Consider the following 27,643-nt stretch of genomic DNA (forward strand, 5'->3'; position numbering starts at 1 on the left):
CACCTGAGGGCCACTCTGAGTACCAGGCTGTCGCTGTGGCCCGTGGCGTCGACGGCCACGAGCCTGCTGCCACCCCTCCTCCGCTGGAGCCCCAGGCTCGGGGGGTGGCTCTGAATTTGTGCGCTGTGCCGTTGTCTGAGGCTGCGGCCTAGCCTTGGCAGGTTGGGGCTGAGGTTGAGGTGCAGGTCGTGGCCTCCTCCGTGGACAGGCCTTCGCAAGGTGGCCCATTTGTCGGCAAATGAAGCACTGGTTCGGGAGGCCCGAGTACTCCACACTCTGTCTAAACCAACCCCCACTCACCTCAGGCAGAAGGATGACCTTCGGGAGCATGTGGGTATCTCTAACCAAAACTCGAACTGAGGGGATGCCAGCCGCCTTGGCAGCTACTGATGCTGCCGTACGAGATGTCTCCAGGACAGTCCCGATGGCGGAGCCAATCCTGGAAAGAAGTGGTAGGTACTCCCTCCGTAAACCCGGAAAGCAGACTGAGATGGAGATGTCTGCCTCCTCTACTAGAACATCCGAAGTCGGGTCAAAACCATGTTGCCACTGTCGAAAGTGGGCGCGTGATGCTCGAATGGCCAGTGGACTCATAGCTATGACCTTGGAAGCCATCTCGGAGGTCTCGAACTCGATCTAATAGTACCCCCGTCCGAGAATCTGGACATCCAAGATCTTGCCCACCTCTGCGAGAAGGCGGGCCTCGAGAAGGTCTCGTAGCTCTCCTCTGCTAGGTCGGGTGCCGAGAATCTTGCAGATGACCGAGGTCGCCTGTAATCGCTCTACCTGTGCGGCAAGGCTCGCTTGCTCTGTAGTCGAGAGAGCAAGTCGAATGGTGGGCTCAGCGGGGTCGAGCGAGGGGGCTTCTGGCGAGTCCCTCTGTGGTGAAGCTGGAGCCTCCATCTGTGTCTACTGCTGTGGCGTAAGAAAGAGATGACGGGATGGCACTGCAATTGGGCGTGTCAACACTGCTCCAAGGAATTGAAGCACTGCCGAAAGTGCCGAACTGCAAGGAGTAATCGAGGGAAGGACCCCAGCAGGCGGACAAACGGGCCGAGGCGGGGGGGGGGGGGGATTTTTCCTTTTCTTTTTTATGGCAGGCTGATGCAAGCGGGTATGTAGTGCACAAAAGGTGGGGTTGAGGGCGGGCGGCGGCAACGGGGGCTGAGGGTGGGGGCGGCAGCAGGGGCTGAAGGCGGGCGGACAAGGACAGCCTGAGGGGGGGTAGTGGGGGTTGAGGGCAGGCGGGAGCAGCCAGCTGGGAGGCCAACAGCGACGGGCAGCGCTGACGGGGGGGGGGGGGGGGGAGCGAAGAGGCACAGCAGAAGCGAGCGCGCAGTTTTTTCGCGTACTAGAAGAACTCGAGGAGGAAAATTCTTGAAACCACTTCCTACACAAAATCATAATCATACCCATTCCATGTAGAGTAACTGGAAAAATACTATTCTTCCTAAATGACTGTGCATGCAATGCATATAAACAAAGTGACGGAGTGCCAAACCGTTCACCAAACACACGCAAAAAGTGGGATCGAAACTTGACCTTTCAACCTAAACCTATCAACTGTGGCAAATCACAACGGAAATGCCGATGCTTGATGTATAATCTTGCTCGTGCTCTTTCTGAGACTGTGTCATACCAAGGAAGAAACATGTAAAAGCGATTGACAAAACGGACAATCAGGAAACAATGTGAATTCCTTGAATACAAAAAACTGTCAAAGCTTTGATACCAATGTAAGGTGCAACGGAAGTGAATGTTGATCTTGCTCAAGATGAGTGCTTCAAACTGTGCTCAAGGGTTCCTTTTACTTACGGAAGGGAGAGCCTTCCGTCCTTTAGAGAGAGAGAGAGTGCAATGATCACAAACAAAGTGAATGTCACAACTTGGTGACGTGGCATACTAGGGTTGCAGACCAGACACTCACAAACCCTCCCTTGAGACATGGGCAGCTATTAAGCTAAAAAAAAGCCACAAAAAGAAAGCCCACACATCCTTTTGACATTGGGCGTCATGTCCATATGTCCAAATTTACAAAAAACGGGGTGTCAAAAATGCGCCCAACATAGTTTTCCAAACCCTCAGTCTGCTAGAGCATTCATGCTCAGCGGGCGCATAAACATGTTGTCTGCCTGGATCAAAAGGCCTTATAACATAAGCAAAAAACTCATGATAAAGCATCAGCCAAATCAATTTTTCCACTTCAAATATCAAAGCATAAACCATATGTTTAATCCAAATCCTTGTTAAGCATAAAGTACTCTCAAGAGATACCACATAAAGACACCCTTTCATTACTACAACATGCATGGAAGCTTTTAACATCTCACCCAAAAGGTCTTCAATTTTTACCTCAGCCATTTGGATATTCTTATGCATATCCATCTCATTATTCCCACTCTTCACCAAGCTTCCATCCATCGATTCAACCACACCATGCTTGATAGGTAATCCATCTTTCATACATAAATTAGGCTCCTCAACAAGAGGATCAAGCAATGTAGCATCAACCATATTCACATGAGGCATGGCAAAAGCATCTCCATCATGTTTCATATCCTCTAAAACCTCAATATTCTCTTTATCAACCAAGGGATGGACACATATATCACTACAAATGCAATCACAAGAGTCCTCATGGACAATCTCCTCATTAGCAAGGTCCACAAGATGCTCAATAGCATCATCATTTATCAGAAAAGACCCAACAATAGCATGCATTTGAGAGAGCTCTTCATTCACATCATTCACTCCATATAAGTATCCTCATTGACTTGCAAATCATTCTCAACTACTTCACATAAAAGAGAGGGATACTTAACTTCGACTTTCACATCATTTACGTGCTCATCTTTCACATTGGACACATCAACATTGGCATCCACAACTTGATTTTCATCGTGATCATTCTTTAAGACTTCACTAATTGTATCCTTTCCTTCTCATTAACTTTCACATTGGTAGAAACATCATCTTTCGCATGTGAAAACACTATTGGGTGGCATAAACAACAAGGATAGCATGATGTGTACATTCATCTTAGCATCTTTCTCCTCATTATATGCTTTCCTCTCTTTCCCAAGAGAACCATCATGATACAATATTACATTAGAGGCTTTCTTTGTATCCACATCAATGCATAGAGAAACCTTGGGCTCCGTATCACCCTGCAATCCAAGCTCTCTCAATCTCTCTTCCATTCCTTATGCTTTGCAACCTTAACTGCATCCTCAAATGTCTTTAGTCTTTTAAGTTCAACCTTCAATCTCAATTCAGCCCTTAAGCTTTGTATAAACATTCTCTTCTTAAGCATAAGAAGAGGAACCTCATTGCCCAAAGCAACACACCATCTCTTCCACAGATCATTGAAATGTTGCACAAAGGCATCTACTCTTTGGTTGTCACTCTGTACAAGCCCTTCAATGGAGTACCATACATCCGTTGGGTCCTCTACCTTCCTAAACCTCTCAAGGAAAACCTTTTTGACCTCATTATAAGTCATCACTTGGGAAGGTTGAGACGATTTCAACCAAGATTCATACTCATCATACCATGTCCTTGCATCCTCTTTCAAGCAAAAGAACAAAATATTCAGCATAAGCATTGGATCTTCTTTATTTTCATTCAAACAAGCAAACTCAAATTTCTCAATGAAGTTCTAAGCATCTTCATCTACATGACCATAAAACTTTGGAAACTTTGCCATCAAACTTGTAATTTGAAGGTCCATAAAACTTCGGAAACTTTGTCATCACGTCAATGAAACCTGTAAACTGAAGGTCACTTGAAGTAACTCCTCCGCGGGGGCACCAAAACTCTGTTTGGCAAAAGAAAAGTGGGACACCTCTATAGCTATATAGCCCAAGAGCATTGAAACTTCAATCTCAACACCAAAACGTATACCAAAACCACCCTTAGTAAACCCCAACCAAAAGGCCTATGCTCCCTTGCCACATGCCCACCCAAAGGACCATAGCACACAGGAACAAAACCTTGTCAAAGCATGAATTTACAGCACATGCCGACCAATGCATGTGAAGACAAGGGCCTCCCCTTTCACAATTGAACATCACAAACCCACAACTTCAACATCAATTCCACAATTCACAGATACATGCCCTCCCATTCTGTCTGCACACAATTGGCCACTAGGCTGCCATATCCATAACCCTGTAGAGAACTAGTCGTAACTTGAGGAGCACAACTCCAATTGGGGTACATTAAATCTTGAGAAAAGCTTGAAAATGGCTGGCGAGCAAGCTGAAGATGACCGAAATCGAATCTACACGCTGCTACATGCAAAATTGACGCAAACAGAGAGCTGTCCTGACACGACTACACGTAGAGTAGACAAGGCGAGAAAAAACTGCATCAGAAACCATCAAGGAGACACAATGAGCTAAAACCTGCAAATTCTGGAGTTTGGTTGAACTTTTTTAAGTTTTTACATGAGTTTAAGTTATATACAAGTCTCACTTCAAAAAAACTCACTAGTAGGCACATACAGTAACTCGAAACTTGACGCTATGCAAGTGACTTGCTCTGCATGTACATGTGCTTGCTCTGAAAAACCCCACGAAAAGAAATCCCACACACCCTTTTGACATTGGGCGTCATGTCCATATGTACAAATTTATAGTGTCAAAAATGCACCCAACAACGTGTATCTCCTAAAAAGCCACCAACGGCTAGCAGATATCCCAATCCAGCTAAGCCTATCTCCAAACTGAGGTGGTGGTGATCTGGCCATGGTGTCCACAAGACCACCATCCGTATCACTTTCCATGTGTCACTGCCCAGGCGAGAGTCTGTCCAGTGTGAACTAACCAACTGTAACTAACTACCAATCCTGTGCCAGTGACAGTGTAGCCTTGCTACAGAGGGATTGTAAGACAGAGAGCGAGCTTGAGCAATTAGAGATTAAAGAGGGAGCTTGTGAGAGGATTGAGCCTTGAGACAATTAGAGAGATTAGAGAGGGAGCTTGAACCTTGAGAGCTTGAGCACTGAGAGGGCAATTGAATCTTGAGGAGGCTTTGGCCGAGCCCTCCTTTTTGTAGGCTATGGGGAGGCCCCAATGTCTCCCCAAACTTGGTGAAAATAGGCCCAAATGTATGAGACATATCAACGTACGACTGTTAAAGCTCATCTATCATCCCGAATTGAATGACAAAAATAGAATAAAAGCTAGAAACTAGAACTGGACCTCAGTGGGGTGACTTAGTGGAGTAGACAACACAATAGCTGAGAGAGGGTGGTACAACTTTGTCTAGGGGTTGACAATGCAAACTAAGTGTGTCAGGTATACAATGCATGGTGTGCCTAATCTATCTATCTTCATCCGGTATCATAGTGGGAGTGTAAGATGGTGTACATCAATGAGGGTGGGGTGAAAAGCTCTGAGAAGAATATGCATCGGTTTGAGCGAAGGTGAGCCAATCTCCCCATAGAAACAAGGGGATATATGACGGTAGCCTAGGGCCAGGGAACACACATACGGGGCCATGGACAGACAGTGATGAACTTGGAACGGACAAAATGGTGGTTGGCAGGCAAGGTTGCAAGATGTCCCAGGTACGGTTTTGGTTGGCAGTAGCAAGGACAGCCCAAAGATCAACGTCCATTTTCCAAACGGGAGGAAACTTTGGGGCAGATTTGAATGGAGCAGTCGAGTTCAGACCGTAGAAGACGTTAATTAGACCTCTCTCTCTCTCTCTCTCTCTCTCTCTCTCTCTCTCTCTCTCTCTCATGGATTGATGGCGGAGCAGTTTGAGATATGCTTGCAGGGCTTCTTATAGTAATGCTCAACCGAGCCATGTATGAAGGTTTTTCGGAAACTTGGAGCATGTCTACTATTGTGCCTATCTTCAAGGCAGGAGACCCCATGATACTGGGGAATTACCGTACTATAATGATTGGGCACACACTAGCTAGGTTCTATGCATCCATTCTTGAGCAGCAACTGAGTAGATGGGCAGAGAGAGCAGGCATTCGGGCATCAGTCCAGGCAGGTTCTAGGAGGGGTTTTTCAACTCTTGATCATACATTGACACTTAGATTTGTTAGCGAGGAAAGTGATCACATGGTAGGAGGATTTACCGTACCTTTTTGGATTTTTGCAAAACATTAGATATGGTTTCTAGAGCTTGAATGATGCAAAGACTACAGGAGATGTGAGTATCCACAAAGCTGATGTGGGGAGTCATGGCTTTATATAGGACAGCTAGTGTTCTCCTTGAGGAGAGCAACAGAGACCAGACCGACGAGAGCAAATGCAGCTTTGGGGACGATGGAGAGGATATGTTCGCAAATTCAGTTTCAGGAACAACAAACAAATCTTTGGCTATTTGACACATTGGTTACTTAATCTATGCTTCATGGGGTGCAGATATGGGGACCATTAATAGACCATCATAGCTGAGCTGGTAGTATTGATGGATGGAGATGTATGGAGAGGTCTTTGGTCTCTATGATCTCCCGGATGATTAGGGCCAAGGCCTTAGTACCACATGAGATTATTTGTGAAGAGCTTGCTACACCCCCGCTGGTCATAGAGGCATTTAGCAGATCGGTCTCTTTTATACACAGTATTTGGGATCTCCCCAAAGATAGATATGCTCGCCTAGCTTTAGAGCTCTCTTGACAGCTTGCCTCACAGGGAGACACGTCTTGTTGGTATGCAGAAATGACATCCTGGTTTCAGGTACATGGTTTTGGTATGGACAGACTACCCCCCTTCAAGTACTCGCTACCCCTCCTTGTCCCTCACACGGACTGAGATTACCCGCCTCATCACACAGGATTTGATTCAACAAGACACAAGGAGGACATGGATAGAGCCGACACGAGAGCTTGGCACGAAGATGGCTTTCTATAGAGAGCATCTTCTCCAGCTCACTGAGGAGGGATATATGATCAGACCTTTCTACATGGACACTCATTTATGCCATGGGATATGATGTGCTATTGGTCAGATGCAAACATCATCGCACCATCTAGAGATTGACATTGGTAGATTTTGGAGAGTACCAGCAAAGGCCAAGATTTTCCAGTTGTGTCATATAGAGCGAGAGACAGAGTTACATCACATATGTCATTGTCCAGTGTACTATGAGATATGAGGCCGCTTTCACTGTCTATCAAAGAGGGCTTTGGACCATTGGCTAGAGTCGTGAGATATCAGGATCAAAGATGCCTCGGGTTGTTTTTGCTAGCGCTAGGAGACATTCACAAAGGGAAATCACTGATTTTTTTTAGAGCAGAGACTCAACAGTCAAATGAGCAAGCTTCATAACAGATTTCAAAGTCCGGCTCCATAAGAGGATCAAGACTATTTTAGCACGGCATGGGAGATGTCTAGTATGACTATTTATGAGCACGGACATTGACGATATTCTTCAGCGGCCAATGCAGTACATCCTCGGAGAGTGCCAAATGCCGGACATCCTCAGACACTATGTTCATTTTAGCTTTTATTTTACTTCATTTGATTTTGTACGCAAACATTGTATTAGATCCACGAGGATTATATCTGTTTGGTCTCATAGGTCATTTTGGCATTTTGAAGACGCTTAATATAACATTTCATTTCATATTTCATCTCTCTCTCTCTCTCTGGACTCATCACATAGATCTATGAGGTCTCTCGGGATTGCTCCTACGATGTTACAGTGTCTCTTTTTCTTCTCTTTTTGAGCACGGACATTGACGATATTCTTCAGCGGCCAATGCAGTACATCCTCGGACACTATGTTCATTTTAGCTTTTATTTTACTTCATTTGATTTTGTACGCAAGCATTGTATTAGATCCACGAGGATTATATCTGCTTGGTCTCATAGGTCATTTTGGCATTTTGAAGACGCTTAATATAACATTTCATTTCATTTCATCTCTCTCTCTCTCTCTCTCTCTCTCTCTCTCTCTCTCTCTCTCTCTCTCTCTCACGCAGCCCCTCCTCACTCCCCATCACGCAGCCATCTCTCTCTCTCTCTCACGCAGCCTCTCTCTCTCTCTCTCTCTCTCTCTCTCTCTCACACACACACACACACACACACACACGGATACATACCCACACACACACTACACACATACACGCATACACACACGTACTCCCTCTCTTCCCCTTCTCCCCTCTTCTTCACAATATGAAGAGAGGGTAGTTACGAAGACAACCATGTCTTCCCCCATCATCAAGACGCCGACATCGACAATGAAGACAACCTTCATGCTCACGAACAAGAGGCTTGCACAATTGGAGAAGGACATGAAAGAATGGCGGATGGAGAGAGAGATATGGGAGGAGGAGAAAGCCACCTTCATCAAGCTATGGAACGAAGAGAAGGAGGACATGAGAGCGGAAATCCAAAATCTCAAAGAGGAGAAGGAGAGAAGGGAACGGGAGAACGAGAAGGAGAGGGAGAGATGGAGGAAAGAGCAAGAAGAGATGAAGGCACAAATCGATCTCCTTCATGCTTCCATCACATCCCTCACCCCCGAGGAAGGAGAGATAAAAGAGGAGGCTAAGGAAGCCCTCAAGGAGGAGATCACCAAAGCCCTCACCGCAAGCATTGAGGACAAATTAGAGGCCACCAAAGAAGGATGGGTCGAAGTGGTCAAAAAGAACATCAAGAAGGTAGCAAGAGAGGAAGCCCAAAAAGATGAGGTACTCATCGTACACACAACCATCGAGGAGGAGGAGATGCGACAAGCTCGCCGTCTCAATGTGCGAGTGACCGGCATCAAAGAAGAAGAAGGGTCTACACCCGAGAGCGATGGGAAAGCTTTATGCAAGAAAGTGGGATACAAGGAAGAAGAGATCCCTTTCTCCAAAGTTTGGAGAGCCGGCAAAGATCCAAAGAAGAGAGCTCTCATCCTCCAATTCGCCTCCGAGGAGTCTCGAACTTCTTTCCTCCGAAAGAGGGTCATCTTGAGAGGGCTAGAAGGCCCCCCGATTTATCTTGATGATGACCTCACAAAGATGCAACAAGATCACCGTCGCGCGTGCATGCCTGGAGTCCACCAAGCCCGCAAAGAAGGGAAGAAGGCAGTATATCGAGATGGTAGGGTTATCATTGATGGCAAGACCATCGCATAGGGACTCGCGGCTTGTGGGACACACGAGGAGATTCATGTCACGGTTTGGAATTGCAATGGAGACCTATGGACACACCCAGAGAGACTTGAGGAGGTGATGAGAGGTCGAGACATCATTCTACTTACAGAGACACACGAGAGCCCAGAGAGAGGGTTACCACGGATACATGGATTCCAGTGGGAGTCTCTACATCGGGGATGTATGCGCCAGCACACCACTCGCGGCTCAGGAGGAGTGGCCATACTCTTTAGACAGGGGCTTCACAGCAGACTACAGATTGTTGCCCGGGACCCACAGGCCCGCTACATGTGGATTCGCCTCGAGCTCTCACGAGACAGGATCGTCTACATTGCCCTTTGCTACTTTGCTCCCACAGGCTCCAGATTCGCCCCTATTGAGCAGGAGTCACCGTACGCATGCCTCACGGAGGAGATTATGGAGTACTCCAGACTGGGTGAAGTCTTCCTTATGGGAGACTTCAATGCTCGTACGCGCAGTGAGCAGTGTGAGGCATATGACCACGAGGACCCAGAGGCACTACACACTCTAGATGAGGAGGCTACTATGAGAGATACAGCAGACAGAGCTCAAGTCACAGCCTACGGACGACATCTACTTCGACTTGGCTCCCAGCACCGTCTCGTTATTTATAACGGGATGGTCCAGTGGCCCACCTCAGGGGGCCTGACTTGTATGCCACATGGAGTTGCAGAGGGAGGGGGGAGTACAGTCGACTATATTCTGGGACCCAGGGAGGCTACACACCTTATCACATCCTTCACCATTCCACCCATACCCATCGGAGCCGACCACACATACCTCTCTTTCTCCATCACCGGAGATACCATCCCACACAGCTCCACAGCACACACTCCACACACCACCATCCATTTCACACATGAGCTAGCCTCTCTTTACTCGGCCGAGGTCGAGCATGGCCTATGCCTCCTTCACCCATCCACACCACTCTCAGTTCTCACATCACATATCTCTTCCGTTCTCCACACTTCAGCTATTAGCTCTTTTCCACACACCACTCACACAGGACGCACTCCCCCCCCCGGGACTATGCCTCAGAACCGCTGGTATGATGATGAGTGCAGAGAGCTATACCGACGCCTCCGTGCACGGCGAGCCTTAGGAGAGATCACAGAGAGAGAGGCCAGACGGCATATGAAGACGCTGATACGCCAAAAGCGGCGAGCATTCGAAGAGGCACAGGAGCTTGAGCTATACCGCCTATTCATGAGCATGGATAGCGCGACGGCATGGCGCACCCTGCGCGAGCCACGTCCGACTACAGCTATTGAGGATCCACAAATATGGCATGATTATGCAGAGCGACTTTATGAGGTGCCAGGGCAGCCTCCTATCCCACAGCCACACGAGCCACGCCCCACGTGCTCCTCCTTCTTTACAGCAGAGATGGTAGAGAGGGCCATACGCCGCATGCAGCACAGACGATCAGCTGACCATACTGGATTACAGAGTGAGCACATCATTTATGCGGCCTCCACTATAGCCCCGTTGATTGCACATGTCTTCAACCGGGCTATAGGGGAGGGCTTCCTAGAGGAGTGGACACAGCACACCATAGTGCCTATCCACAAATCTGGCGACACCCTGGACCCAGGGAACTACAGGACTATCATGATTGGCCACACGATGGCCAAGCTATATGGAGCAGTACTTGAGGCACAGCTCAGCTGCTACGCAGAGATCGAGGGTTTACGAGCTCCAAGCCAGGCAGGTTTCAGACGAGCTTTCTCCACCACTGATCACATCTTCGTTCTGCGCTGCCTCATTGATGGGGCAAAGGCGCGGAAGAAGAGGCTTTACTGCTGCTTTGTGGATTTCCGCAAGGCCTTTGACACAGTCCCACGCGAGAGACTCTTCCAGCGCCTTCACAGCATTGGGGTACCAACAGAGATGATTTGGGCCATATATGCTCTCTACGAGAGGGTGACGGGTCGAGTTCGTTGCTCAGGCGGTTTTTGAGAGACCATTGCTAGCACCATTGGTGTTAAGCAAGGATGCCCACTCTCCCCGACACTCTTTGGGCTCTACATCGACGAGATCTCCGACTACATACTGCGAGCAGGAGGAGAGGGGAGCGACTTGGCAGGTACTCCGGTCCACATCATGTTATATGCTGATGATATTGTGTTGATTTCAGAGTCACCCGAGGGCTTGCAACGCCATCTTGAGGCCTTGGACGAATTCAGCACACACAGGGGGTTGACTGTGAACCTTGGCAAGACCAAGGTTATGATCTTTCACACATCCAATGCAGTGAGGAGCGCTGCCACCTTCACAGCAGCAGGAGGACAGGTTGATGTAGTCACCTCCTATGTCTACCTTGGCATCACATTCACCAGCCTACCAGGACCCTTCACTATGAGGCAGGCTGCTGCTGACAGGCTCACCCGAGGATATGCAGCTCTGGCCATGCTAGAGCGGAGATGCCACCAGGCACACTTTCAGGAGCCCCGCACGAAGGGGTGGCTTTTCGACACCTTAGTCACCCCGGCCTTGATGTACTCGGCGGCAGTATGGGCACCAGGATTGACAGCTGACCAGTGGACACAGCTTGAGAGGCCACAGGTATGTATGATCTCACACTTGCTCCGCAGCAAGAAGACAGTGCCACATGACATTATTAGAGCCGAGCTCGCCACACCACCTATGGTTGTAGAGGCACTATTCCAGACAGTCTGCTTCATCCAGAGGATGAGAGAGCTACCTCCTGACAGACTTACTCATAGAGCATTTGAGGCAGCTATACAGCTATCAGAGAGTGGGCATGAGAGAGCATGGTACTCACAGGTCAGAGCATGGTTTGAGGGACACGGTCTTGACATGGAGAGCCTACCACCATTCCAGTACGACCCCCACTCACCATATGTTCACCTCTCTCGCAGTGAGAGGAACTTGGTATTGAGACAGGATCTGTGGCAGCTATACACTAGGAGAGTCTGGGAGTCACCTGGCTTGGGGACGAGGATGTCAGATTACAGAGACCAGTTTCTCACCATATTGTCTGGGGGGTTCATACAGAGACCACGCTACATGGACACATATATGCCACATAGCTCACGGGTGGCGATTGGTCAGCTGAGAGTGGCTTCACACAGGTTAGAGATTGAGATCGGGAGACATACTGGTGTTCCCAGGGAGGAGCGAGTCTGCAGAGCCTGCACAGAGGAGGTGGAGAGTGAGGAGCACTTTGTATGTAGATGTGCATACACTAAGATCAGAGGCAGGTATGAGGCCTTATTCAGAGGACAGCCCACTCTCCGAGAGATCATGGACTCTCGAGATCAGAGATAGCTCGGACGTTTCTTACTAGAGATACAGAGCCATCGGGACACACTACTACAGCCACACACAGCTACACAGACAGAGGGGAGACAGTCGCAGCTCACAGACTTCTTTCAGAGGATTGCCGCCCCTCCCTCACCAGACACTCAGAGGGGAGTGACACTCCCACAGGTGGAGGTGAGCTGAGCTAGACGACGACCACGAGTCACAGGCTACAGGGGCGCGAGCTCCCACCACCGACAGATCGAGGAGATCCGAGCCCGGGAGCGCCGCGCCACTGAGGAGCGAGTGGCTCAGATGAGGGCCGACCCGACAGCTTTCATCCGGGTAGCCTTGGCACCAGACCCGCCCATGTACCACATCTTACATCCCCCCATTAGTACAGGATGGAGCTAGATAGCTTGATGCATTCTCATGATTGTACTACATTGAGCATATAGACATGCATATACCCCTAGAGATAGAGCTCCATCCCTCCTCAGATACTCCACTACCTACATTCAGTTCAGTTTTATATCAGTTTTGTTTCATTTGTCTTTCCGATAGACGGATGACATACACACCATGTACATTTGATTTGTCTCATAGGCCGATTTCGGCCTGACATAGACGTTAAAAATCTTTCTTTCTTTCTTTCTCTCTCTCTCTCTCTCTCTCTCTCTCTCTCTCTCTCTCTCTCTCTCTCTCTCTCTCTCTGTGGACTCATCACATAGATCTATGAGGTCTCTCGGGATTGCTCCTACGATGTTACAGTGTCTCTTTTTCTTCTCTTTCTGCGGGCTACGTCTCATGTCGAGAGAGTGAGTGTGGGAGCATGTTTGGGGTCAAAAAGTTTATTTACTTAACAAAGGCCACTCATCTTCTTTTAGTGGGTATTTGTTCACGCATGTTCCCACTCTTTGACGTTAAAACAAATTGCATGTACGCGACGGTTATCTTTCGAGAAACATTAACTGAATTCAAGTCCTTGGTTCTTTTCTTCAGCTCTCAGACATCTTCAACCTGAAAGATGGAAATGTTGAGCCTATCTTAAAGGTACATCACTAGTTCCAGTATGTTCTGAAGTGAGGGTACAAACTGATGCATACAGAGGCTGATACCGTTGACATTGCTCTTGGGAGCAGCCCGCTGATCCTGCAGTCCGGGCTGTTGTGTTATACCTGGAACCCCAGTATGCAAAACCTATCTCGTACGTTGTCAGCTGCCTTTTTATCAATTGAAAACTGCCACACAATTAACTTGCTTTTTTAATGCCAAGGCTTACATATCAAACAGGGATGTTGTAAGGAAGATTGTTGCACCATTTTTCCCAAGAGGTATTTTCTTGTTATGATTTATTCTGGCCATTTGTTTTCAAAAGGGTCTCTCTTGTACTTCTAAAAATGTTGTCCAGATGTGTGGTATCAGGATTCAAATCTTTACCATTTTAGCATGTTCCATGCATCTCACCATCTCGCACCTGTATTGGCAACACCTTTGGAGGTAGTCTGCTTTTTGAAGAGGTTTAGGAGTTTAGAAAGATGCTTGTATAAATTGGAGTTTAATCAAGTGTTTGGGTCTTGTTGAAAGAAAATTTTATTGGTAGTTTCATTTCTCTTCAAGCGTTTTGTAGCAGAAAGCGACTTGGCCATGTCTTGTGCTGTGCTCTAGGTAAATGAGGAGGCACGAGTAGTTGAATCAGTGGCTCAGCGGTGTTGTAAGCTCTCTATTGTTTTGGAGAGAGTAGTCTTGACATCGACGGGGGTGTTGCTTGGCTGCTGGCAGGTGGATCTTTATTGAATCTAAACCACGCTGAGGTATCTGAACATGAAGATATAGTAATTTTGGCATGTTGATGCTTGACTTCAGGTTCTGAATGGCACAGATCCTGCTGTAATCCGGAAAGAGTTGCAAAATTATCTGCCCCATGCACCTGTGAAACAACTTGTAAATTCTTTTCCTTTGCTTGCCGTCAAACGTTGTTGAAGTGCTAATCAAGTTCTTGTGTTGGTTCTTTTATGCAGTACAATGAGGTAATGCTTCACACATCCTTTGCAAGATTACTAGGCCCTCCAGTGAAAGCAAACTCAGACAAGGTTTGATGAGTCAGGCATGGCAAGTCACTTAGATAAACATAGCTTTACAAAATGGTCAATCTTGATTATTTGGTATCTGCTTTGACATTACGCAGAGCTTGCATGTGGTGTTTCAGGATTTGGTTTCACAACTCAACACGGAACTACATAATTATAAGGTTACCTTTTTTCTTCTGTTTTTTTTTTGGGGGGGGGGGGTTGGGGGGGGGTGACAAAGATCCTTGTATTAGTTTTTTGAAACTCCCAATGGGCTACATCTCCCATAGCAAGAACATTGTACAAGAGAGTAAGAGAGACTCTCGCATGCTAAAAATATGATGAACTAATCAAAAAATAGGAAGGGTGAAGAGCCATACAGGTGGCCGATAGTGCTAGTGGGTACACTGGCCCGCTGTGAAGAAGGGCCCTGACCGCAACAGCCATATGAAAGCTTGGCGGTGTCTCTTGCTTTGTTGGAGCTACCTTGTATCCTGTCATATTGGCCGTGGAGTGTGTATCAGCTCCACTTAAAAGGCACAAGACTGTCACTGCTGGAGGTTCAGGTTTGCCCTCAAAACCTTTGTAGCAATGGGCCCGCCATACAAACCATAGGCTCAAGCTCCTTTTGTAAAGAAAGAAAAAAAGAAAAGACAAGCCTGTATTACTAAGTGCTGTGGGTCCTTGAGGACAGTCTCTCACTTGTGGAGTCGTCTTTGTCACGATGTCGTGACTATGTTTTACATCATAGAATGAGTCTTGATACAAATTCGAAGATGGACACCTTGACCTCGAAAGGGTGCATCTCTTCACCTAATGGCTATACCTCTTCATCGAATGGCTGCACCCTTACAGCGAATGGTCATGTCTCTACAATGACTGGTCACAATTATTGGTCAAAGGATGCAACTTTTGGTCTAGAGTCATGTCTCTTCATCAATGGACATGCCTCTTGATATTCCGCTCGGATAATCGCATGTGGTACGGAGGCCTTGGCTCTAGTTATTCGGGAAATCATAGATACCAACGGTCTCTCCATTGGCTTCCAATTATCTTGATCCAGAGATGGTCCCCAAATCTGGACCCCATAAAGCATAGCCGAAGCCACCACGGTATCAAACAGCCAAAGTTTTGTTCGTGGTTCCTGAAACTGCACTTGTGAACACATCCTCTCCAACCCTCCCAAGGCCGCAGAGGCTCTGGATAATCTAGCCTCCGCTGCTTTCTTAAGAGTAAACTTCGGTCCTGTAAATACCACACCAAGGTATGTGTATGCATCTGTGTACTCTACTGTATCCTGGCCATATGCAAATGTAGGTGCCGATCTCCTAACCCACTGCGGTGTGGTGTTAAACACCATAACTTTGGTTTTACCCAAATTCACCGACAGTCCGCTATCCTCCGCGAATTCATGTAATGCATCTAACTGCCTCTGCATTCCATCTGGTGATTCTGATATCAATACAATATCATCTGCATACAACAACAAAGGGATCCATGACCCTGCAAGTTGAGCACCTCTGTCACCCTCTCTATCAATGTAATCTGATACCTCATCTATATACATACCAAATAAAGTAGGGGACAGTGGGCATCCCTGCTTTACTCCAAAGGTGGAATGAACAATGTCGGAATCCCCTTCTGGAGTACGTACATAACCAGTTACTGACCCGTATAAGGCCATGATCCCCGAGATAATCTCTTTGGGGACCCCTAACTCTTGCATTCTGCGCATCAATCTGGCCCTTGGTACTGTATCAAAAGCTTTCCGAAAATCCACAAAGCAACAATACATCCTTCTCCCGCTTGCTCTTCCTTCCTCAATAATGGCTCTGAGCGTAAGAATATGATCTAGAGTGGAATAACCCCTCCTGAATCCAGCTTGTCCTGCTGCCCTTATGCCCTCATTCTCTGCCCATCTACTCAATTTTTGTTCCAGAATGGATGCATACAGTTGGGTCAATGTGTGACCCACCATAATGGTACGGTAGTTCCCGGGTATCATAGGATCTCCTGACTTGAAAATAGGTACAATAGTAGATAATTTCCAAGATTCAGGTAATCCTTCACACATGACCCGATTAAACAGACGAGCAAGGACTTTTGAAAGTAGATCCCTTGCATGGATCAGATGTTCTGCTACTAGACCCTCATGATCATATGCTCTTCTTGTCTTCATCTTATCAATGGCTTTTTCCACCATTTCCGTAGTAAAGAAAGTACTAGTAGCAGGGCATGGCTCTAGCAGATCTGGTAATGGAGGCTGTCCAGATACCATATACAATGATGTTACATATTGACCCCAAATCTCAGGAGAAGTAATTGTCGGAGGCGATGAGTGCTCGTGAAATAAACGCCAGGCCTCATGTGAGTCCTGACTCGAGAAGAGCTGATATAAATCCTTCTCCAGTTTGGCTAAAAATGCCCTTTTCTTGCGACGTACTAAACGCCGAAGAGCAATCCGAGAGTGCTTATATGTGATGATCCCAAGTGTAAGCTCTTTCTGGACCTGGGTTCTCGTCTCTCTACATTCCTCGTCGTACCAACTGTTTTGAGGCATGTTCCCAGATCCTCTCTTCTGATCAGGCTGAGTATGTGGGTATGCCTCTTGTGCTGCTCCATGTAGTATCTCTGTTAGCTCAGAAGTAATCTCCTCTATAGTATATACTGGCTCGGCTGCCCACATCCTATTATAGATCTGTTCCACATAGACTGAATCAGTCTCTGGTGTGAAAGTATATCTTGTCTGCGTCTTCTTCCTTTGTACTTGAGAGGCATTGTATTGGAAGGAGATTGATAAGGTGAAGAGAGCATGATCCACTGCAATCCCAACCTGTCTGGGTCCCACCTTAAAGTCCTCGATACTAGAAATAAATCTTGGTGAAGTCATGACATAATCCACTGTGCTGGCCCCATGCCTGTGCGCGAAGCATGTGAATCCCCCAGATAAAGGGAAATTAAGTATGGCCAAACCATGTGTAGTTGCCATCTCCATGAGATGTCTCCCATATTCAGTGTGTTCTTTATCCTGTGAGTTTCTAGTAAGCCCCTCCTGTGATAAATCCACTTCTCTGAGCATTTCCTCAAAAGTATCATAGAATACTGCTTGAGAGTTGGCCGTTCTGGCATTAAAGTCTCCTAAGAGAACGATGTCTCCATCTCTAGAGAACTCCCATTTGTCATTATTCAATATGGAGAAAGGGGACTGTCCTTTAGGTGAGGAGTAGACTGATGTACTTGGAGGGAAGTAGCATATAGCGATATATAGAAATCTACCTGTCTCAGCTCTCATTCTCACCCACATATACCTTGCTTGTTCATCTTTCCTGATAATCTGTAGTAGTGGTTTCAGCTCCTCTTTAAATAAGACTGCTACTCCTTCTGAACCCTGGCTACCTCGTAGAGATCTCTTGTCTGGTCAACCAGCTGTTTCCCATAAATACCCCTTCACATGTGGCATAAGCTGTCCCGGTATCTGGTGTCTCTGAGTAGGAAACTATGTCTCTGTCCCTAAATCTGTCTTCAAAGGCACCTACATCTAGCCTATATGATCCATTACAATTCCACGCCGCTATCCGGAGCGTCGCCCCATAGGTCTCGCACCGTCATGATGAGCACTTTTCCAGAACCACTACTTTCCCTCCTCTATAAAGGGCGATTTTCCCCTTTTCTCTTACTGCCTTGATCTCTGGCATCAACTCTTGCATGTGTGCCACTTGTGCCAATGTAAGGTCATCTCCCAAGAAAATACCGGTTTTCTTAAGAGTTGGCCTCTTCTTTAGAAATTCTTTCCTTATTTCTATATTTGGGAAGCGGAGAATAAGTGCCCTCTCCTTTACGTTTCCTTTCTGATCGATTCCTTTCTTGCCCACTCTCCATGCACTTGTGTGAGTAGGTTCTGTGATGCCCATGCGTTGTAGCAGTTCCCTCTCTCCTTCATCTACATTCTCTTTGTCTTTGACTCCTGTGACCCGCACGTGCAGAGCCCGATTCCTTTCTTGCTTACTCTCCACGCACTTGTGTGAGTAGGTTCTGTGATGCCCATGCGTTGTAGCAGCTCCCTCACTTCTTCATCTACATTCTCTTTGTCTTTGACTCCTGTGACCCGCACGTGCAGAGCCCGATTCTTCCTTTTCTGCTCTTCCTCAATGGTCATATTAATAATGGTGGAGGTAGGTGTGGTCTCAGGCATCTTGGCCTTCCCTTTCTTCGCATCCTCAATCCATTTCTCTGCTTCGTCAACCTTTTCTTGTGTCTTAACAAGACGTTCCGCCCATGAAGATGCCGTTTTCGATTTCTGTACATCTCCTTCCTGTAGAGCTTTCGTCTGATCCTTCATGTCCTCGAGCTCCTTCAGCACCGAAGGTTGGTCGTCTCCCTTCTCCTTAGTGGCAGATTTGCAAGCTGCAAGTTCTCCTTTTAGCTCCTCGATTATTGCATCTTTTTCCTCCATGTGCTTTTCCATATTTGTTCTCCATGCTTCAAAACTTGCTACTGCCTCATCGAGTTTCTTTTGCATAACGCATTCTGTTACATTTACTTCGGCCTTGATTAGGTTTCGTAATTCCGTTTTCACAATCTGAATTTCCTCATTCTGTATCCCCCAGATCTCTCTCCTTAATTCTCTCATCATGTCTCCATACATGGTTCCTGTAGCTCTCGGCGTTCGCGTGCATTTCCTTCCTTATGTCATCCCTCATATAGTTTAGCTCTGATTTGAGCATCACTTGGACCTTCTCCATCAGTAGCTCATCATGTATCGTGGAGGTTTTCCCAACGCGTAAGGATCCTGGTGATAGTACAGTATCTTTGTTTCTTCGTTTGAAAGTAGCTATTGTTTTTTTTGGGGTGGTGTAGCTATCTACACACGGCCCTTCCCCTTCGGTAGGCGGGTCCATCGAACCCGAGCTCCAAATCTGGGATAGGGTACTAGGGTACTAGGGTGAGGGACTGAGAGTATAGCAAACTTAACCAGTTTACCTTAAGGCCTTAAATCGCTTTAAATTGGACGCAAAGAGAAGGCTTAAAATCTCTTTAGACTTAAACTTTACCTTAGGGCTTAAAATTGAAATAAACTTAAACGTAGGGGATCTTGACTTCCTACGCGTAGAACAACTGGGGTGACTCTTGGCCTTGCTACGCGTGGAATAGCTTGACGTGCTACGCGTAGGACTGCGCGGGACAGACGTGCAGCACGAGCCTCAGGGCAGTGTGAGCGCGAGCCTCAGGGCGGCATGAGCAATCCGCCATGGTCTCCTTCTCACGCGCAAAGAGCAGGGGAATTAGCAGCCCGCCATGGTCTCTGTCACGCGCGCAAAGAGCAGGGGCAGCAGCAGTCCTTCACACGCGCAAAGAGCAGCCCGCCCTCAGCAGTCCTTCACGCCATCAGCAGTCCTTCCCGCCCTCAGCAGTCCTTCACGCACTCAGCAATCCTTTGCAGAGAGAGAGAGAGAGAGAGAGAGAGGGAGGGAGGGAATTTGACAATCACATTCCAGGCTGGGAGGTCAGTGATGTTGCGAAGGCGCGGCTTATAAGGGCACCATGGGACATAGAGACATGGAAGAGAGAGAGAGAGAGAGAGAGAGAGAGAGAGAGAAATGAAATGATATATTAACGTCTTCAAAAGGCCAAAATGACCTATGAGACCATCAGATACAAAGTGGTGAATCTAATACAATGTCTAAAGTACAAGTACAAAAAGTGCTGAATGTAAAAATGAAAAGTGAAAATGAAATGTGAAATGTGAAATGCGAAATGTGAAAATGTAGAATAGGCCCTCAATGACACTCTGGGTGTCGTGCCAGAATGCCTCTGATCCTCTGCTGGAGTCTGCGTCGATGGAGTGTGCTCCTGTGTCTCGGTTGTGGTCGTCTCGATCTCCCGAGCTCAGTCGCCTTGTCAATGAGGGTGCCTCTGGTATGAATGTGGATATAACCCTGTGTTGGTGGTTGGTCTCCTGGCTCCCTCGATCCAAAGAAGTGTGTGATCTGTCTCTGTGACTGTCGTACTCCATGTCTCCTCAGCAGACTATCTCTATGTCGGTGTAGCTCAAGTAGATATAAGCCAAGGCATCTCTGATCCTGATACCTCATGACTCTATCTAGGGGTCCAAAACCCTACTTGAATAAGCAATGGAAGCGCCCTCGTATCTCATAATACATAGATGTAGTGTAGCTCTGTCTTTGGCTCTCTATCGCATAGTTGGCATATCCTAGACTCGGGTGGTATCCCTCTGAATCTACCCGTCTCAATCTCCAGCACGTGTGAGGATGTGCGAATCTGACTGTGAGAAAAGAGGCACAAGGGGAGGCTGGACAAGCCCTTCTTTCCTGGGATTCTTGTCACTCTTGAAAACACAATTAGGAATCAACACGCCCAAGCGAACTTGGATTCGTGCGACCTCAACAAGCAAAAAAAATTCTTGTGATTCTTGTGGTTCTTTCCTTGAGTGATACACAACATTGTCAAAGCTCTGATAACAATGTTAGGTGCAGCAGAATGAATGTCTACGCTTTGCTCAAGATGAGTGCTCCGAACTGTGCTCAAGGTTCCTTTTGTTCTTATGGAAGGTAGAGCCTTCCGTTCTTAATGAGAGAATGCTATGATCACAAACAAAGTGAATGGACACTGTGCATGCAAGTGAATGAGACTGAGAGATAGAGAGAGAAAAGAGATATGACACCAGAGACTTTGTAAAACCCTCCTCCGAAGGCCCCACTCTCGTTGGCGAGAGTGGTCTACTTATGATTGCACAATCTGGTACAATGGGAATGCATGTGACTGATGCAAGTCTAGGCTATGTCGACGATGATGACGGTGATGATGAAGTCGACCTAAGGGCTGAAATCTGCAATCTTTCTACTGCCGTCCAAAAATGCTATGGGCTGAAATCTACGACTAGTCCAAAAATGCTGATTTGGGGACTGTTTCCTGTGGGTCTTTGACGCTGAAAATCTGCAGGTTTAGGGCTGAAAACAGAGGTGTCTTTAGGCTGAAAACTGATGGTCTTTCCGGGCTGAATCTGCTACCTCTAAGGCTGATCTTGATGGTCTTCTAATGCTGAAAATCGCCGGGCTGAAGGCTGTAAATGCTGGAATCTGCAAACGCTAGGGAAATCCAAAAACGCTAGGGTTTTAGCATTCCAAAAACGTTAGTTGGCTGGGGTCTTCTGGCGATAGCAATCTGATGCAAAACGCTAGGATTTGGAACTTTCTTCTGGCGAGGATCTGTTGATGAGAAAAACGCTAGGGGCAAGGGTTCTTCTGGCTTGGAGGGAATCCACCAAGGTCTTGTTGAGAAGTTGCCTGCTGAGCTTGGCTCCTGTTGCCTCTTGTGCCAAATAGTGCTAGTTCTAGTTTGCTTATATACAAACTTAGCAAAATTGCCCTACCTACTTTCCAACAAAAGTCACTTAAAAATAATAAGTGAAAAATGTCAAAAATAGGTAAAATAAGTTAAATGCACTAGAAAATTCCCCTGATGGAATTTAATGGATTTTGATGGGAATACTTATGATCATGTTGTGTGCAACCAGAGGATATGCATCTATACTAAGTGACTGGGCATGCACGCTCTGCAAACAGACTCACAAAAGTGCCAGATCACTTCCTATTCTAGACTGACTGGACTGACTAAACCCTTGTCGTGCTGTAGCTTGTCCACGTGCGTGAAATCTCACTCCAACAGAATGAATACACAGAAGACAATGAATAATGGGCAACAACAAAACGACTCAACAATAGAACGTGAACAACATGGGACTCGACTAGCTCAAAGAAACCAGTATAGACTCTACCATGGCAACACACTCAGCTCCAGCCCAGAACTCACAGGTACAATGGGGGTGTCGAGGCTCATATGTGCAGGGATGGTGCCGACGTGGTGTGCATGAACTCAAGATGCTAGACTCAAGACAAATGACCATACAAGGTGGATGATAATGATAGAGTCCGATGACTAGAACCAGCCACACATATGTATCTCCTAAAGAGTCACCAACGGCTAGCAAATATCCCAATCCAGCTAAGCCTATCTCCAAACTGAGGTGGTGGTGATCTGCCACGGTGTCCACTAGACCACCATCCATAACACTTGCCACGTGTCACTGGCCAGGCAAGAGTTCGTCCAGTGTGAACTCTTGACCAACTAAAACTAACTGCCTGTCCTGCGCCAATGACACTGTAGCCTTGCTACAAGTTGCCCGCCACAAGACCACTCACCGTTCCGGTGAGAGAGAATACTGAACTAGAGAGACACTGAAACTAATAGTAAATAATGTAGTTCAACTCGACTGAAGAAGAAGTTGTGTGGAGCAGAATTGATGAAATGGAGGGATTTGCAGAATATTGTGAAGAATTATGGCAACCTGCCACAGCCAAGGAGGATGAACAGAAACCAGAAATTGAACAGGTAGGGCAACCTGCCTCAGGCAACCCTACCGCAGTGAGGTCAAGCTTGAACAAAATCTTACAAAGTCACAGAGCTACTGTAACTTCATCCAAAAGGTTGAGCAATTTGCACCAAGAATAGTCATCAACTGTAAATGCAGCCAAACGGTCAAGAACTGCTCCAAGAATAGGCTGCAGCTGTAAATGGATCCAAAAGGCCGAGCCGTCGCACCAAGCAAGGCTGCACACACAGTAGATAGGTGTTGGGGGTTGGGGGGCCAGATAGGTGATGGGGGGGATTGGGTGGGTAGGGTTAGGAGGAGAGGGAGGGGTGGGTAGGGGCTAGGGGGAGTTGTGGGTTGAGAGGGGGAGGGAGGGTGGTGAGGGGCAGGGCGGTGGGGGGGGGGGGGGGGGACAAGGGGATGAGAGTAGGGGCAAGGGGAGGGGCGGTGAGGGACGAGAGGGGGGAGGGAGGGTGGGTAGGGACGAGGGTAGGGGTGGGTAAGAGGAGGAGAGAGGGAGTGAGGGGGGTGGATAGGGGTAAGGGAAAGAGGGCTAGGAAATGCAGGTGTTCCTTTGATGATGACAAATTGTGAAATGGCACACCAAATAACTCTATGCTAACCTCGATATCTGGTAACACTTCTGGTAGTACACAAGGTACCTCAATAAAGTCATAGAGATCATTAGGTGGAGGAAGCTTAAGCCCACCTGCTCCAAAGTTTGAAAGAAGCACACTCTCTGTGGAATGATGATTCGAAATGGGAGGATCGGATAGCCTCACACTCATTGGTCTTGACTCTTCTGGAACTTCCAAAGCTTCTAATCTTATCTTCTGTGACATAGACCACAGCCACTAGGATTGTCTACTCTGCACCTGGTCTAGTAGCACCGGGTGTGCATCCAAGCCGCCGAAGTTGTCTTCTTTACTAGGTCCGCCGGATATGGCATTGCTGAAGATTTCTCTGTAGGTGAAAAGGTTGCCGCGTCTAGGAGTAGAGAGACCTCATGATCTGGTGTCTCATCAAGCTGAAGGCAGCATCTTTTTGTTGGAACCCACCCCCAAGAAGCTTGGTGAAGGGTAGTTCACCACGAGACACAGATGAGAGCTTTGGCTTGGACGGGGAGTCAAACTCAGATGAGGCTGAGGTTGAGGTGTGGGTTAAATCTTGTAAAGGAGATTGATTTCCAATTCAAAGATGCTTTATAGGCTCACCAAGTCCAAAGGCAGGTTTCAGGAGGGGTTTCTCCACTCTTGATCATATTCTAACACTCAGAGCCATCATTGAGGAGGGCAGGTCACATGGGAGACGGATTTATTGTAGCTTTGTGGATTTCCTCAAAGCATTTGACATGGTACCGAGAGCTCGATTGATGCGCAAACTGCAGAAGATGGGGGTGCCCATAGTGTTGATTTGGGGGATTATGGCTCTATACAGATCAGTGATGGGACATGTACGCACTCCGGAGGGGATATCTGATTTAGTTCACTCCACTATTGGGGTGAAACAATGTTGCCCATTGTCTCCTACTCTATTTGGTATGTATGTTGATGAGGTGTCTGATTACATTGACAGAGAGGGTGATAGAGGTGCCCAGCTGGCAGGGAGGTGGATCCCATTGTTGTTATATGCTGATGATATTGTGTTGATCTCTGACTCACCAGAGGGTATGCAGCGACAGTCGGATGCATTACACAAATTTGCAGAGGATAGTGGATTGTCTGTAAACCTTGGTAAAACCAAGGTTATGGTGTTTAACACCACACCACAGTGGATCATGAGATCAGCACCGACTTTCACATTTGGTCAAGAGATTGTAGAGTATACATATGCACACACTTACCTTGGGGTTGTCTTCATTGGGCTGAGGTTTTCTTTGGGGAGAGCAGCAGAGACTAGGCTGACTAGAGCTTTTGCGGCCTTGGGAGGCTTGGAGAGGATGTGTTCGCAGGTTCAGTTCCAGGAACCTCGGACAAAGTAATGGCTCTTTGATACCTTAGTAGCCTCAGCTATGTTGTATGGGGGTGCAGACATGGGGACCTTCTGTAGGCGAGGATGGTTGGAGACATATGGAGAGTCCCTTGGTATCTGTAATCTCTCGACTGATCAGAGCCAAGGCCTCCGTACCCCACGCTATCATTTGAGCAGAGCTAGCTGCCCCTCCTATGGAGATTGAGGCGCTTACCAGATCAGTCTCCTTTGTGCACAGCTTGTGGGATACTACTAGAGACAGATATGCTAGACTGGCCCTTGAGTCTTCCATATAGTTAGCTCTTCAGGGGCACACTTCATGCTGGTATGCACAGATGACATCATGGTTTCAGACGCATGGTTTCACCGTGGACAGGCTGCCCCCTTTCCAGTACTCTCTTCATGCACCCCCAATGTCTCTTACACGGGTGGAGATTACTAGACTCATTCGTCAGGACCTGATCCAGCTGGATACCAGGAGGATATGGATAGAGCCGCCACAGGTGTTGGGCTGTGGCGGGCACGAAGATGGCTTTCCATAGAGAGCATCTTCTCCACCTCACAAGAGATGGGTTTGTGATTCGACCCAGCTACATGGACACACATATGTCTCATGGTTTGCGGTGTGCCATTGTTCAGATACGCACATCCTCACATCAGCTGGAGATTGAGACTGGTAGATTTAGAGGGATACCAGCAGACAGCAGGATATGTCGCTTATGCCAGTTAGAGCTAGAGACAAAGCTACATTACATATGTCATTGCATAGTGTACTATGAGAGACGGAGCCGTCTCCACTGCTTATTCAGAGAGGGTTTCAGTCCTTTCTCTAGGGTCATGAGTTATGAGGATCAGAGATGTCTTGGGCTATATCTACTTGAGTTACACAGCATGGCAGAGTATACCACTTGTGTGCTCAGTTGTCCAAGGTTGAAGGGAATAGCACCAGTTAAGCATCTTTACGGTTGATGCCACGACTTCAACACAAAGAAACAAACCTCCTAATCTGGTCATGTGCATCCTCTGCAGAGAAACTGCTGAAGGTAGGAATTGTAATATTGACTTTGGCAAGAATGCTGGTTAGGTCTTGAACCATTGTTACGGGCTCAGTGTGCTCTAGAGCTGGCTCTGGAGAGAACGGAAGAGCTTGTAAAGTGTATGGTAAAAGAGGTGACAAGGGTGGCGAAGAGGTGGATGCCTTAGGAGGTAGTGAAAGCTGGGGTGGAGGGCTCCTACTAGGTAAGAAGGGTTGTCGCTTTCTGTGGGAGTCTCGCAGAGGACTCTTGAGGGGACTGGAATGATCTTTAGACTGCCTTGTATTGTCATACTGGAGCAAACTATGAACTAACGAACTTAGTGGGGAGAGGAGCTCCGTGCCCAGATAGTTGTCCTCCTTGAACTAGTCGACCTGCTAGATTGCTAGACCACTTGACCTGCTAGACTGCGGGGACAATTGACCACTGGATAAGCTAGGCGCTAGACCACTAGACCAGTCCAGCACTTGACCTTGGCAATAGCTGGTAGCAGCAGCAACGAGCGCTCACACTCCCGTTACCTTTGGAATTGTATCAGTGAATGCAGGCTGCTGTTTTCTATAATGACGGAGTCATCTTTTGACAATGAAGCTGTTGAATTAACTGTCATATGAACGCCATATTTCTTAATTCACAGCCACAAAGTTTCAGGGATTTTAAGTTGAGCCAATGTTGCTTGCAGGCTGTGATCAATGAAATGTGGTTTGTTGAAGAATTGGATGTTTTAGCTTTAGCTCTGAAGGGTCGCATCAAAGAGAGAAGATTCAGTTTGTGTTGTGACCAAGGCTAGGTATGCTTCTTTGCCATGCTTTGAAGGTTATTTGACATTATCAGCTATAAACCTTTTCAGAAAACGTCTTGTCAGGTATCAGGAACTCTGAGGATTATTTATTCGCTGCCTAAGACGTCTCACGAGACAGAAAAGTAGTAGCGAGGCGTACTGCCTCAGAAGAGAAGGAATGGATATGTTATATAGACATTGTCAACACTCTTAAACAGTGTTATATTTGAAATGAGGAGGGTGTTATATTCAAATCTGAAGACATAAATGTTTTAGAGAGATTTCATACATGCTTAAACAAAGGGCGGTGTTATACTTGAAATGACACAGAAGCTTTTTCTTTTCCAATGTTACTTGTTTTGTTGGGAAGAGGTGATGTTTGATATGCATACATAGACCACAATTTTCTTATTTTGTTCTCCTCGTGAGGTCTTGTGATCTCTATAAGAGTGTAGGACCATCGTCCCCTTAACAATAGGTGTACGCAGGGATAGTGAGCCTTTTTTATTATCTTCTTATCCTTAAAAAGCCATAAGGTGTAGGATAGCAAAAATCACCTATAGAGTTTGGTGAGTTCTTTTTTCTAGTTGTCAAAATGACTACATATCTTTCTTGACTTGGTTGTTGGAGAGGGTGTGAAGCTAGTTCAAATGCATGTTTAGACCACATTCTCACATAGCGATCTTCACGAGGACATTTACATGCAACATCCAAATGTTTTTGTTTAGAAAGGTGAGGATAAAAAAGTGTATAAGCATAAGATAAGACTTCATGGTTTAAACAAGGCACCAAGAGAATGATACCGCAAGCTTGATGGATTCATGAATTCTGAAGGATATGGGGAGAATCTATCATTGCTTCTACATAAAGAAGTATACAGAAGGTAGTCCTTGACATTGATTCTTTATGTGGTGATTAGCTTATAGTCAAGAAATACAACTTTGAAGTAGATGCTATGGAGTTTGAGCCAATGAGGATTTTGACATGTAGGATTCGGGTGTG

The 27,643-nt window shown here is 46.9% G+C and overlaps 1 protein-coding gene across 2 annotated transcripts in view; it reads left to right on the forward strand.

Moving 5' to 3' along the window:
- LOC147443117 (uncharacterized) overlaps positions 1–27,257 on the forward strand; it is a 101,235-nt gene extending 73,978 nt beyond the window's left edge. Inside the window, exons 3-12 of one of the 2 annotated variants that reach the window (XM_086529044.1) lie at positions 13,400–13,450; positions 13,540–13,604; positions 13,691–13,731; positions 13,809–13,897; positions 14,066–14,179; positions 14,264–14,341; positions 14,419–14,490; positions 14,607–14,648; positions 26,543–26,650; positions 26,726–27,257. In XM_086529044.1, the coding sequence (XP_086385170.1) occupies positions 13,400–13,450; positions 13,540–13,604; positions 13,691–13,731; positions 13,809–13,897; positions 14,066–14,179; positions 14,264–14,341; positions 14,419–14,490; positions 14,607–14,648; positions 26,543–26,650 (660 nt within the window). In that variant the 3' untranslated portion in view covers positions 26,726–27,257. Of the gene's footprint in view, positions 1–13,399; positions 13,451–13,539; positions 13,605–13,690; positions 13,732–13,808; positions 13,898–14,065; positions 14,180–14,263; positions 14,342–14,418; positions 14,491–14,585; positions 14,649–26,542; positions 26,651–26,725 lie in introns of both variants that reach the window. The other variant, XM_086529043.1, reaches the window with a different exon arrangement.
- Positions 27,258–27,643: the final 386 nt, after the last annotated feature.

Source organism: Adiantum capillus-veneris, chromosome 14, assembly GCF_014529385.1.
Source record: "Adiantum capillus-veneris isolate H3 chromosome 14, ASM1452938v2, whole genome shotgun sequence".
NCBI classification, from domain to species: domain Eukaryota; kingdom Viridiplantae; phylum Streptophyta; class Polypodiopsida; order Polypodiales; family Pteridaceae; genus Adiantum; species Adiantum capillus-veneris.